The following is a 13752-nucleotide window of genomic DNA, read 5'->3' as shown; positions in this document are numbered from 1 at the left end:
CCTTGAATGATGCAGGATTGCCCTAGGGGTCAGTGATGTGGGGAGAGAGGGAAAGAGGCATGTATAAAGAAGATAGAAGGCATAATTGTGTGGGGGGACAATAAAGAAATGAGATAGACTGGAACTCTCTCTCTCTTGGTGTTTGGAGGAAAGGAGACTGGAGAGAAGATGACGTGGTATCTTGATGAAGTAGGCTCACAAGTGTAACAAAGCACTAATGCGTCTGAGTGTTTTAAGACAATAAAATTGATTTTGTGCTCATTTAACAGTTCATTGCAGGGGTTTAGTAGGTAGACCCCCATATGGTGACTCAGGGAAGCAGGCTCTTTATGTTTTTTTGCAAAATTCTTGCTATTCCCTCCATTCAGCAGGCTATCCATCCACTAGGGAGAGAAGGTGAGAGCATGGAGCCTTGAGCATGAGCAGTTTGTATGCGTCAGGCCGAGAAGTTTGTTAATGTTATTTCCATCCACCTCCCATTGGTCACACCTACCTGGAAGGGAGTCTGGGACATCTAGAGTGGCTCTGTGTCGGGAGAAAAAAGATTCTTGGGAGCACAGTCTCCGCTCCATTGAGTTTTTTTTTTTTTTAATATATTTTTATTGAAGTACAGTCAGTTTACAGTGTGTCAGTTTCTGGTATACAGCATAGTACTTCAGTCACATAGGAACATGCCATTGACTTTTACCCTGAGTGGGTTGAACTTTGTCCTGAATGCGGTGGTAAGTCACCCTCCATCTCAGCGCAGGAACATGCCCTGTGGTGATGTAAACTCCATACAGGCAGATTTTTGTATTATATTCACTGCTGCATCCCCAACATCTGGTAGACCTTAAATAAATATTTGCTCAAAAAATGAAACAACAGGTGGATGCTGTCAGTTTTTATGGCTGAGTAGTATTCCATTTTATAAATATACCACATCTTCTTTATCCAGTCATCTGTTGATGGACATTTAGGCTGTTTCCATGTCTTGGCTATTGTAAATAATGCTGCTATGAACATTGGGGTGCAGGTGTCATCCTGAAGTAGGGTTCCTTCTGGATATAAGCCCAGGAGCGGGATTCCTGGGTCATATGGTAAGTCTATTCCTAGTCTTTTGAGGAATCTCCATACTGTTTTCCACAGTGGCTGTCCCAAACTGCATTCCCACCAGCAGTGTAGGAGGGTTCATTCTAAGTGAAGTAAGCCAGAAAGAGAAAGAAAAATACCATGTGAGATTGCTCATATGTGGAATCTAAAAAAAACCCCAAAAAACAAAAAAACAAACAAAGCATAAATACAGAACAGAAATAGACTCATAGACATAGAATACAGATTTGTGGTTGCCAAGGGGTGGGGGGTGGGAAGAGATAGACTGGGATTTCAAAATTGTAGAATAGAGAAACAAGAGTATACTGTAGAGCACAGGGAAATATATACATGATCTTATGGTAGCTCACAGAGAAAGGAATGTGACAATGAATATATATATATGTTCATGTATAACTGAAAAATTGTGCTCTACACTGGAATTTGACACAACATTGTAAAATGATTATAAATCAATAAAAAATGTTAAAAACAAAAACCAGGTGGATGCTGGAAAGGGGTCTTGGAGATATTGACCCTTGCAGGATGGATTAGTGGAAAAGAGTTGAGGCAGCGAAGCCCATTAGAAAGCGATTGTGCTCATCTGATTGTGAGAGCCCGAGTTAGTGCAGTTACAGTAGGAATTAATACATTTTTAGAAACAGAAATGTTTACTTCTGCGATTTTAACTTTCTTAGTTTACAGCACAGCCTCGGCTTATAGTTTAACCAGAGTCCCTGCTGAGTTGAAATCATAGAAGCAGGTTGTGAGCCGAAAGGGCCTGGGACTTTCTTCAGAGGTATTAATTGGAATCCAGCCTCGGGACTTGGGCCGTGCCACAATACTGCAACCCAAACAAAATAAAACTTGACTAAACTAGCAAACCCAGATTGGAGTTCAAGTTACTTTAATGGACTCTTGGGAAACACAAACTGCAGTTGTGTTATGTACGCAAAATTCGCTCTTCAACCTTATCATAAGGAACATGACTGGAGTACACACAATTTTTTGCCAGCTTTCCAAAGTGTTGGTCAAGTTAACAGCAACGCAATTATGCAATATTTTTTTTAAATTTTAATTTTAAAATCTGCTTGAAAAATAAAGGCTGATCCAACAAGAACAGAGAGGATCAATGAAAAGAATACGTTCTCTGTGCACCTAAGAGAAGCCTACACACAGGCAACTCCATGCGGCCCGAGGCTTGGCGATTTGGGGAAGTTGCTTGCAGATGGACTTCTTTGAAATGAAAAGCGAAGGACAGCGTTATGTCTTCCCTCTAGATGTGACTCTTGTGGTTTCTGTATAAGCCAGGGCAGACCTCAGAGTCTGACCTAGACCCAGGTTATGCACCTCTGAAGTCTGCTGAGAGACCAGACTTTGGGAGTATGCAGACCTGACTGAGGAACCTCACAGAGAACAGCCAGGGATTCCTAGGAGATTTTTAGTGATTCTTGCTGATCTGGAAATAATGTAAAAACAACAGAAGAGCTTTTTGTGGGATTTTTCGCATGTTTTCTATTGGTTTGGGGAAGAATCCAACAGTAAAGTGGCTGAAAAATAATAAATATTTAAAAAGACATAACGTGCCCTACCCTTTTCATCCATCCCTACCAAAAACTAAACTGTCATAACAAAAATGGCAAGAACAGGAAGGGAAAGCAGAAACAACAGGCGACAGTGGTGTGCTCGGATGGGAATGAATATAATCCAGATGGCTAATGCCTGGTGTTAATACAGAGAGTGGCGGAGAAGGTGTGAGGAAACGCCGTGAGGGAATCTTTCCCTTGCAAGGCCCTGGACTCTTTGAGGCGTGAGTTCCTCATTTCCTGAGTCCTCTTAAGATATAAATTCCCGGCTTGAGACAGCGGGTACTTGAGGGTCTCCTAGTCTGGTTTCTGGCTCAAATCCTAGAGAAGCCAATTAATTGAAATTCCATTTGCCTCATGATCTATTTACCAAATTTACTGATTTTCTAAAAAAAAAAAAAAACCCAAATCCTTAATTATTCATAAATTTGATAGCAATTCATATCGCACAGGAGAGTTTTCACATGAGCCTTGCAAAGTTGTTGGATGTAAATTGACTGGAAATCACCCCCCCCACCCTGTTCCAGCTTTCTGAAGATTCAGTTACAAGTTGCTGAGGTTGGAAAAACAGGTGTGCCTGCTGAGGGATAGAGAATGGGGAGACCCATCTTCACATCCTAGAGAGGGCGAGAGATACTGATGGGCAGAGAAGTGAGGGATACTGAGGAAGAGGGGGAAGGAATGGGTGTCAGAAGTGATGGATGCTGGAGGACAGAAAGGGTCAAGAATGCAGGGCAGGGGGAAACCTGAAGTCTCTAGAACGTCTTCCAAGGCTGCTGCAGCTCTGCCGGCCCTTCTAGCATCAATCGTCACATACCTGCTTAGTTAATAGGAACAGGTTGGTTGGCTTGGTGACTTAAGTGAAATGCTTTTCTGAACACTGGCTTTCAGTGTATCCCGTTTCAGCAGATTGGCTACCTCCTCCAATCTGACCCTTGCTCAGCCGTCCCAGCAACACCTTTAAGCTGTGGCTGGAAGGGAAGCCTTCCTGGAGGAGACTGACTGCAGGACCCAGAAAGATGGGGGGGTCCAAAGGAGGAGGACACATCTTGGTAAAACCCCCAAAGTTGCTTTGTTTGCATGGGGCTTGGCAAGAGAGGCCAACTTGTCTCAGTTTGCCCAAGACTTTCCTGGTTTTAGTACTGAAAGCCTCAAATCTCAGGCAAACTGAGATGGTTGGCTGGTCTTAAGAAGGAAAAAAGATAAAGAAAAGTGGTGGGGGGGAGGGGTGATGCTGTAACCATCTCTTTTGGGGTGGTCTTCTCACAGGTGCAATTCATGGGGCCGGCAGGGAAGATAAGAGGATGCTTGGATCTGAGCAGTCACCCCAGGGACCCAACACCAGGAAAGGCCCTAGGTTTGTTCCAGATACCTTGGTTAGACAATATAAATGCACTTACTTTTCTAAATGTGCTTTTTTTTTCTTTCTCTTTTCTTCAGGGAGGCAGGACACAGTGCGTGAGAGAAGTCTGTCCCATTCTCTCCTGCCCTCAGCACCTTAGCCACATTCCCCCGGGACAGTGCTGCCCCAAATGTTTAGGTGAGTGGCTGTTTTCAAGTCAAAGAACAATGCAGTTTATTCCCTGGGTTTCTGCTGAGAGCCTTCGTCCACTTTGTTATCCTGGGGTTCTCAAGTTGTCCTGTGTCATGGCTTCCTACAGACAACATGGACTGACTACATGGACTCAAAGAGCGTGTACAGGGTTTATCCCTCCTCTGGGCCACCCCAGAGCTTTCTTCCCTTGTATCTGTAACCCAGTACACCAGACAACCTGGGACAATAGCCCTTTGTGGGGAGAACAGTAGTGAAGAAACTGTCTTTCATTGGACATACTACAATTTAGGAATATATTTTTGTGGGGAAAACAGTATTGGGAAACTGTCTTTAACTGAGCATCTGACAGTTAATAGGAATGTATTTTAAGGGCATGTGAAGTAAACACATGGAGGAATACAGCCTAGTGTTACTTTCAGAGGCAAAAACATGCAGGAGGAAACATGTCAGAAACTAGACGTTAGGAAGGGAATAGTGAATAATAGTAAAAAAATGAGGATTAGCTGTTTCTTACTGAGCATTTACTATGTCCTAAGCACCTTGTGAAACACTTTATATACCTTTGCTCATTTCATTTTCTCCAGAAGCTGTGACCCATGGGCGCTGAGTACAGCATGCTGATGTGTGATACAGGCGCCATTATTAGCTGTGTTGTACCGAGAGGGAAGAAGGTTCCTAGAAGGTAGCACAGCCAGTGGGTTCTGGAGTTGATACCAGAACACGAGTCTCAGTGGTTCCTGAGCCCACGCTTTAACTTGCTGCCCCTCGGCTTCCCTGGAGTCATGGAGAGCAGCCCGCAGGTTGCCAGCTGAGAGGAGACAACCCGTGATGGAGTCTCGAGAGTGAAATTCTTTGGCTTTTGTTTGTGCATCTGTATGTCCCCTTCCTCCATGGGGTCCTTGGGTCCATGAGCTAGTTGAGATCAGACTGTTTAAGATTCAGAGAGAAGTCACTGGATCCGTCACATGAATACAGTAGAACTTCCAAAATCCCCACTAGAATCTCCAGGGATCCTCGAGGAGGCTAATATTTTCCCTTGTCGCCACTGGCTGTGTTTCTCCCCTGCTGTTTGCTCACTTTGTTCTGTTCCTCTTCCTCCTCCTCCTTGTTCTCTCCTTTCCTCTCTCCGCCTCCTCCTTTTCCTCCTCTTCCATCTTCCTCCTCCTCCCCCTCATCCTCTTCTCCTTCCCCCTCTCCTTCCTCCTCCTCTCCCTCCTCCTCCTCTCCTTCTCCTCCGCCCCCTCCTTCTCCTTATTCTTCTTTGTCAATATCATTTTATCCTTTCAGGGACCCCCCCCATCATCACCCCCTGGCCAGCCCTTCCACATCCTATGGTGCTATTGAATCAAGTCAATGAGGGTGATTACAGGGAAGCACAGTGAATAACATAAAATGAAATATGAAGCTCCCTTTGTTCTTAAAAGATCTTAGCTATTTTGCCTTTAGCAAAATTTAACTGTCTGTCTCTTTTATTTGGGTTCCAGACTCCTATCAATTACTGTCCACACCCTTTCCTGGAATCATCTGTTTTTCTCTTTCATAGTTTGCTTTCCCCAGTTCCAAAACAGCTGTTGATTTATTTTTCTCAGTCCCAGCTTATCACAATCATACCCTGAAGTCTGTCTTTCCACAACCAAATTAGTGACTAAAGATGTCTTGTTAAACTAAGTCAGCTCTCTCCTCTTTGAGGGATTCTGCTGCCAACTCTTCATCTCACAGTGTTTGCCTTCCTACTGTGTGGACACCCACACCTACACACACCCACACACATCCACACACACGCATGCTTTTAAAGTAAATACAAAGATATTATAAGAACAAAGGACAATTGTTTAGACATGACTGACTGAAGACCTTTTCACTGATATGTGTGCTTCTTGGATTGCCAATGTCTGCTTGTGACCCTGGCATAGAATTAGCCAGTTTACTGTCATTGAAATCATGCTGTGAGGCACGGTGGCAGCAGTGTTCCATCTAAGCAGGAAAGTCATCACAAAGGAGGTGTCATTTGGGGCCTGGCCTTGCAGATAAGCAGGCCTGATGAATGCTTTGAAGCTGGTATCTACGTTGGTATGCTGAGTCAGGTCAGGGCTTTCTCATATGAGCAGTGGTGGTTGTATTGAGTGCAGATTTTTTTGTCCATTTGTGGTCATAAGACAGACTACAAAAGGAATGACTAGTCTTAGAAAACTCAAAAATCATAATTCTCCCAAATGAGACCTTTTTCAGTTGGTCCAAACCCCAGTGGAATAATGTGGAAATGGCTTAAATTATGCTGGACACGGAATCTCTGAACTAGTCTTTTGAATGTTTTGTCTTATTTTGGGCCATGATGACTTTTAAGATAAGATTTTATGTTCTTTGAGATTAGAAAGAAACAGGCCCACACAACAAAAGACAGAAAGGGAGAAAAAGGAAACGCTGGGATGCTTACTAGGCACTGAAATCTTAGGCTAATTAGACTTGGCTTGTTGGACACCTGTTTGCTTTCATTTTCCCCCCTGACCAGGATTCATTCACACGACATACCTCTGCCTTTTGTATTATAACATCCTTTTCCTCTCTTTTCTCGTTTGCAATGACAGCCTCATCAGGTTTGTGTACACAGAGCACCCAGTGCTCCTCTCAAGGTGACACAGCCTGGGATCAAATTTGAATTGTCCCACCACGAATAATGATAATACTTACCATCTGCTGCCTGTTGGGGGTGTTTAATCAGTACCAGGCCCTATGCTAAGAGCTTTACATCAATATTTTTAGGTAAAATTTACATTTTCTGGAGGGATAGTTCAAGCCAGTGGTCACATTTGTTCAGTGGGATAAACTCACTGAAGAATCTTTTTGTTTAGCAGTCTACTGATGTATCAGTCCACCAGTCCAACCATGCATGCATGCATGCATGCAACAACATTGATTACTATAATTATAGGAAAAGCAACAAGCTATGGGAACACAGGAAGGCACTGTTCATTCTTGGAGGTGAAAAGGCCCCTAAGGAGACAGTGTGGCACTTAGTCATAAAGAAGATGTATTTTGCTTGGTGAAGAAGGAAGCTTGACTATAGCTGTATATTTATTTATATCCAGCATTTTGTCAAAAAAGATTTAAAATCACTTATAAAATATATGAAGCACATGTAGATAAAAGATAGGAAAAAGGTAAACCACGTGATCACAATTTGAAAAAAATACTCAATTGAAGCAGAGCTGTTTTTAATTCTTAAAGGACAGAAATATATCTCTGATGGATTAATATAGAGGACAGTGCTTAAAGCAATGAAAAATAATGTTGTCATCATTTTTGTGATAAATAAAAAAAATCTGCTTAGGGATGTTTCTTACACTAGAATGTCCTAAAACCACGGTGCGACGTGACAGAAGTGATTCTGGTGGGGTGGGTGGCCTGCATGCAGCTTTCTGATGCTTCAGGGTAACCCTAGGGGGTTCCCTCGGGAAAAACCTAGAGAAAGGGTGAATTTTGTATTTTTGCAGGTAATCCTCTTATAAGTTCTTACAGACTTCAAGAGACTCAGGACCTGGGTATATACACAAGAATACCTGTTTCAGTTAGGGTACTGGCACTTGCTAGGTGCAAGTACAATCATTATACTAAATTTTGTCTAACCATGAAAGAGTTTTTGATTTTATACTTCAGTATCAACACTGTAGTTAGAAATAGTAAGGTGTTACTGCGAGGAGGCATTATTGATACCATTTTATGAGTCAGCTAAGTAAGGCCCAGAGAAATCATGCTGTGTCACCAGGGAGTTTATACATGGGACCCAAATTATAACTCACCGCCGTCTTTTGAGGCAGGTTTGCTTTTTGTAGTGAGACTCAAAACTAACGCCTTAATTCTGCCTCTATACTCTATCTGATAGCCTTGAGCTTGACTCTAATGGGAAAATATCATTTTTCTTGACATCTACTAACAGTAATCCCAACAATTCCAATTCTGAGAATAGCATTTAGTATGTGATTATAGACATTTCAGCATTTCATTGGGCCTCCTAATAAATAGAGATTGCTTTTAATCTTTTTACAGAAAGAGTGTGAATGTAAACTTGATGAGGAACCATTAATCTTTGACTTCTCAATGTGGTCCTTAATTAAAGTAGTATTTCAGGGATGTTCTTATGTGCTCCAGGGAGTAGAAACTCAAATACTGAAAGAAAGGAGAAAATTGGTTTGTACTCTTTATTTGGGGTTGTTTTTTTGGCCCTTTGGGTCACCAATCAAACCCTTACATGAGCGAAAACCAAGCTAATTCTACAGACACATGATGCCTGTGGGAGGCTGGACACTGCGTGTGGAGTTGGGGTCCGCCTCTATGTGCTCTTTGAGCAACTTCACCTTTTACACCGTGGACTTACAATTTCTTCAGCTGAGATGCTGTCTCTTTAGTTCTTTTTGCTCGTTTTAGCCCTTCTTCGGATATCTTGACTCCTCCTGCCTCCTCCCTGCCAATATCCACATTTGGCATAATTTTATGTATTCTTTTAAGATAAGCTCAGGCATCACATCCTCCAAGAAGTCTTCTCTGTCCTCCATGTCCCCACAGTTCCCAGATAGGCTTCTCTTCAGAACTGTCTTGTTTTGAAATCATCTCCTGTGGGTTTGTGCCCCAGGAGACTGTGGACCCTATAAGGACAGGATGTCTTAGTCATTCTGGTTCAGCTGTGATAGGCTTGTAATGAAGATTTGTTGAACTTACAAGATTCAGTGTGGTGTCAAAGCCTTTTTAGTAAAAACTCTCTAAAGTCATGACTCCTGGGTTTCCCCGGGGAATATGGACCCAAGGCTCTAGTTTTATGCACCAGATTATCTAGTCTTGTAAGAATGTTTAATAGTCCTGAGATGCAATTGTTGACAATGCAGCGGGACATCTCTGGCTTCTGTCTTGCTAACACTATGCTGTTGCTTCCCTCTAGGTCAGAGGAAAGTGTTTGACCTCCCGTTTGGAAGCTGCCTCTTTCGCAGTGATGTTTATGACAACGGGTCCTCGTTTCTCTATGATAACTGCACCACGTGTTCCTGCAGGGTAAGGGGGCTATGAGGGGCTGTGGTCCAACAATGGTAGCATTTTGGTTTTTAGTGTTAATATTATAGCCAAACATGATAATGTGTTATTTATGGGGAGGAGGCATTGCTGATGCCACTTTACGCATCAAATCATACCTCAAGGTTCAAACATAGGACCCAAATTACAACTTACTGTCATCTTCCCCAGGCCAGTAAGTCAGCTCCTGCTGATGAGAGTTAAACTCTGGGGGGCTGTCCTTCCTGGGGGACTGTCTAAAATCAGACAAATGCATGTGGCAACGTTCTCGGGCTCTGATTACTCATGAAGAGTTCTCTGACACACCTGGCGATAAAAAGGGCTTTAATCACACTCAAGAGAAAAGAAGAGCATGGATTAAAGTTTATCACAAAAATAAACCTGGTAGTTTGGAAAGAGAGTATTTACGTGTTATTCATTGTACCATTTCTTACTTGAGTCACTGTGCCCTTTTCTCAGAAGGCAACCAGAATTCCAGTGACTGGTAAAGAAAGAATTCCAAAGCTCCAGAAATTTAAAGGGATACACATCACACATTCATAGACTATGCTTATGTGGTGCTTTATTTCTAAAACCGAGAAAATAATCATTTGTATGGAGGACTTTAGGATCGTTCATTCATGAGTTAACCCAGACATCTGTGTGACATGAGTTTCGAATGATACATTTTCGTGGTGATAGCTGTTGCTTTGTTTTTAATAGCTAGAGGGCTAGCGAGGGAAAGAGGAGCTTTCCTCAGTGTCAGGTATGAGTCAGTCGCTGGGATTAGAGTTCAGAAGTTCCTGATTACTTGAGGCGTGCTTTGTTAAGCAGCGGGCACTACTTCGGGGAGGTGGCTGAGTAAGGGCTGAAGGTCTGTTCCCTGGCACCCAACAGTAATTCCTAAGCCCGAGAATACTTTCCTGAAGCGCCCACCTCTCCTCCGTGGTTTGCGTTATCTTGGCGCTGAACATACAGCCACTCCTTCTGTTTGCCTTGGCCTCCATCTCAGGACTTTCTTTCTCTTCGGGAATCTCACAGGTTCTAGCTTCCTCCTGGGAACACAGAGCCTTTGACAAAACACATCCCATTCCCAGTTCTGCTGATCGCAGGAGAGCCAGGCATCCCAAGTATGGTAGGCAGTTGTACTGGCAGTGTTTTGGGTCTCATTCTTTGAGAGATTCTTTGTGAGATGATTAGGCAATGGGTCCCAGTACCCAAAAGAAGTATAATTGATACTGCTCCTTCAAGAGGTTGTTTTTATCAGAGTTTGAGTTATGGTCATTTTTGGGAAATTGGATGTTTATAGAATCAGGCTGCAGTCATTGGGGATGATCGGTATTTTTTTTTATCCTAAAGATTATATTTAGACATTTGATATCAAGATCTGATTTATTAATGACATTTTATACACATGAAGGGGTTTTAACTTTTTCACAGACATTTTTTAATTGAAGTATAAATGGAGGGGGATAAATTAGGAGTTTGAGATTAGCAGATAGAAAACTGCTATATACTGAATAAACAACAAGGTCCTACTGTACAGCACAGGGAACTATATTCAAGAGCTTGTAATAACCTATAATGAAAAAGAATATATATGTGTAACTGAATCACTATGCTGTACACCAGAAATGAACACAACACTGTAGATCAGCTGCCCTCTCCCAGCACCCCAATCCAATTTCTTGGCAGGTGCAGGACACCTGTTTTAATAGTTCTCTGAACGCAGTCTGGTCTCAGGGCTCCATGCTTTCACAGTTGATGATTCTTCTGCCTTAAGTGTCCTCATCTCCTTTAAATTTGATTAGCAAACTCCTCTTCATCCACAACAGCCTATCTTGGGTGTCACCTCTGGTGGGGCTTTCCCAACCCACCTGGATACATGATTGTTCCTTCTCTGCTGTCTCTACCCCTTTCCTGGTTCTGTTTATCACATTATATTGCGGTTTTTGTTCAGGTTATCTCTCCTGTTACTCTGTGAGCTCCTTGAAGACATCCATCTCTGTTTCCTCAGTGCTCAGCCCAGCACCAGGCACATGATCTAGTGGGTACTCTGTGTGTGTGTTTAATGGAAGTTGGGAAATCTATTATGAAGTATGCATTATTTGAGAGCTGGTGAGTGCCCTTGTTTCCCAAACTAGAAATCAAGACTTGCAGTTTGACAAAGGATTTTTTTTTTCAAACTATGAGTTGACATAATAATTTCTCTCTGCCAGTCAGTGTGCCAAGTACTTTACATATTTCATTTAAACTGCCCAATAAACCTGAGAAGTAGATATTACCACACTCACTTTGAAGATGAAGAATCCAAGGCTCAGGGAGCTGGATTTACACAAGATAACACATTTAATAAACAAACTCACATTCTACCCTGCTCTGGTTCAACTCTACATCCTATCCCAGCTATATGAACCTTTAAAATAAAGACTAACAAATGCCTTTTTTTGAAGGGTCATTTCATTGCCATATTAATCTTAGATGGGTAAGTTAGTGGGAGTACAGTAGATGGTACCAGAAGTGCCTCTTAAGGTCATAGAATTACCATAGAAGCTACAGAAGTTCCCTCAGTTGATTTGCACCACCTATTTGTATATAATGCTCGGAAATGTGTCCTCTCTCAAAGCTTCCTTGTAGGGCCTATGCCGTGGAGAGGGGTTTGGTCTCTCATTCCCCTGCTGTTGATCTCATGCTTACTCACCGCTTTGAGAGCATTGCTGATCTACCCTGGGGCACTTCCTTCCTCCATCCTGCTTTCTGCTAAGCTACATAAATGTTTTACTCTTACAGTCATTCCCCAACAATCTAGTCTAGGCGAAATTGCATCCTGTTGGCTGGGAAACTGGAAAAGTTTGCTTTTCTGAAGCTGCTCTGTCGTTTTCTTAAGTGCATCGTTGACTGAGTCAGTAGGCACACAGCTTACTTGGCTGTTTTGTTCATGGAATGACGCTTCTTTAGAAGTCAAGCCACACCCCTTTACATTACAGATATAAACTTGTCACTCTCAGAGCTTAAGGGGCCTCATTTAAGGTCACACAGTTCTGGGAAGAGCCCCAGAACCCAGGGCCAGCTTTGGAATATCTCGTTCGGTTCCTTTGTGAGCACAGAACACACTAAGGAATTTCTTCTCGACATAGAACATTAGCTCTTTGTTTTCACTCTGTGATCAGAGATAAACTGCCTCTATGCTAACTCCTAGAAGGTGTCACAAAGCCATGGAGGTGACCCCAGGGAGCACTGTTAATGAAGGCTGCAAAAAAGGAAAAAGGTGGGAATAAAGAAGGAAGCTGGTTGGCCTGTATTGAGCTGAGCCTTCCTGCCACACACTGGCTGGAGTAGAATCTTCTGTCTCTTGAGCATGAAATTATAACCCCTCAGAAGGTAGGGAGCATGTGTCACACTGTTCATAGCTTCCTCTTCTTCTAATCTAGAAATTTAGTCAGCAAGTAACATTTGAAGAGAATGAGAGATGTATTGCAATGGATTAAAATATGGTATCTCAGCATATATTTTATTTTTATTTAAAATAATTTTTTAATTGAAGTATCATTGGTTTACAATGTTGTGTTAATTTCTGGTATACAGCCTAGTGATTCAGTTATATATATTCCTTTTTATGGACTTTTTCATTATAGGCTAAGGTATTGAATATAGTTCCCTGTGCTTTATAGTAGGACCTTGCTATTTACCTGTTTTATATATAGTATTTAGTATCTGAAAATCCCAGACTCCCAATTTTTTTTAACTTTTTTTATTGAGTTGTAGTCATTTTACAATGTTGTGTCAAATTCCAGTGTAGAGCACAATTTTTCAGTCATACATGAACATATATATATTCATTGTCACATTTTTTTTTGCTGTGAGCTACCATAAGATCATGTATATATTTCCCTGTGCTATACAGTATACTCTTGTTTATCTAGTCTACATTTTGAAATCCCAGTCTGTCCCTTCCCACCCCCACCCCCTTGGTAACCACAAGTTTGTATTCTATGTCTATGAGTCTGTTTCTGTTTTGTATTTATGTTTTGTTTTTTTTAGATTCCACACATGAGCGATCTCATATGGTATTTTTCTTTCTCTTTCTGGCTTACTTCACGTAGAATGACATTCTCCAGGAACATCCATGTTGCTGCAAATGGCGTTATGTCGTCAGTTTTTATGGCTGAGTAGTATTCCATTGTATAAATACATCACATCTTCTTTATCCAGTCATCTGTTGATGGACATTTAGGCTGTTTCCATGTCTTGGCTATTGTAAATAGTGCTGCTATGAACATTGGAGTGCAGGTGTCATTTTGAAGTAGGGTTCCTTCTGGATACAAGCCCAGGAGCGGGATTCCTGGGTCATACGGTAAGTCTATTCCTAGTCTTTTGAGGAATCTCCATATTGTTTTCCACAGTGGCTGCAGCAAACTGCATTTCCACCAGCAGTGTAGGAGGGTTCCCTTTTCTCCACAGCCTCTCCAGCATTTGCCAGACTCCCAATTTTAAAGCAGTCAG

General features: G+C 42.1%; 1 protein-coding gene across 2 annotated transcripts in view; it reads left to right on the top strand.

The window, feature by feature from the left end:
* Positions 1 to 13752, top strand: part of BMPER (BMP binding endothelial regulator) — a 260391-nt gene that overhangs the window by 147582 nt on the left and 99057 nt on the right. For both annotated transcript variants that reach the window (XM_064487450.1, XM_010988075.3), the window contains exons 7-8: positions 4098 to 4197; positions 9143 to 9252. In XM_064487450.1, coding sequence (XP_064343520.1) covers positions 4098 to 4197; positions 9143 to 9252 — 210 coding nt within the window. The remainder of the gene's footprint in view (positions 1 to 4097; positions 4198 to 9142; positions 9253 to 13752) is intronic.

Source organism: Camelus dromedarius, chromosome 7 (genome assembly GCF_036321535.1).
Source record: "Camelus dromedarius isolate mCamDro1 chromosome 7, mCamDro1.pat, whole genome shotgun sequence".
Taxonomy (NCBI): Eukaryota; Metazoa; Chordata; class Mammalia; order Artiodactyla; family Camelidae; genus Camelus; species Camelus dromedarius.
Note: the sequence above shows the minus strand (reverse complement) of the source record. Positions and strands in the feature narration are given on the sequence as shown.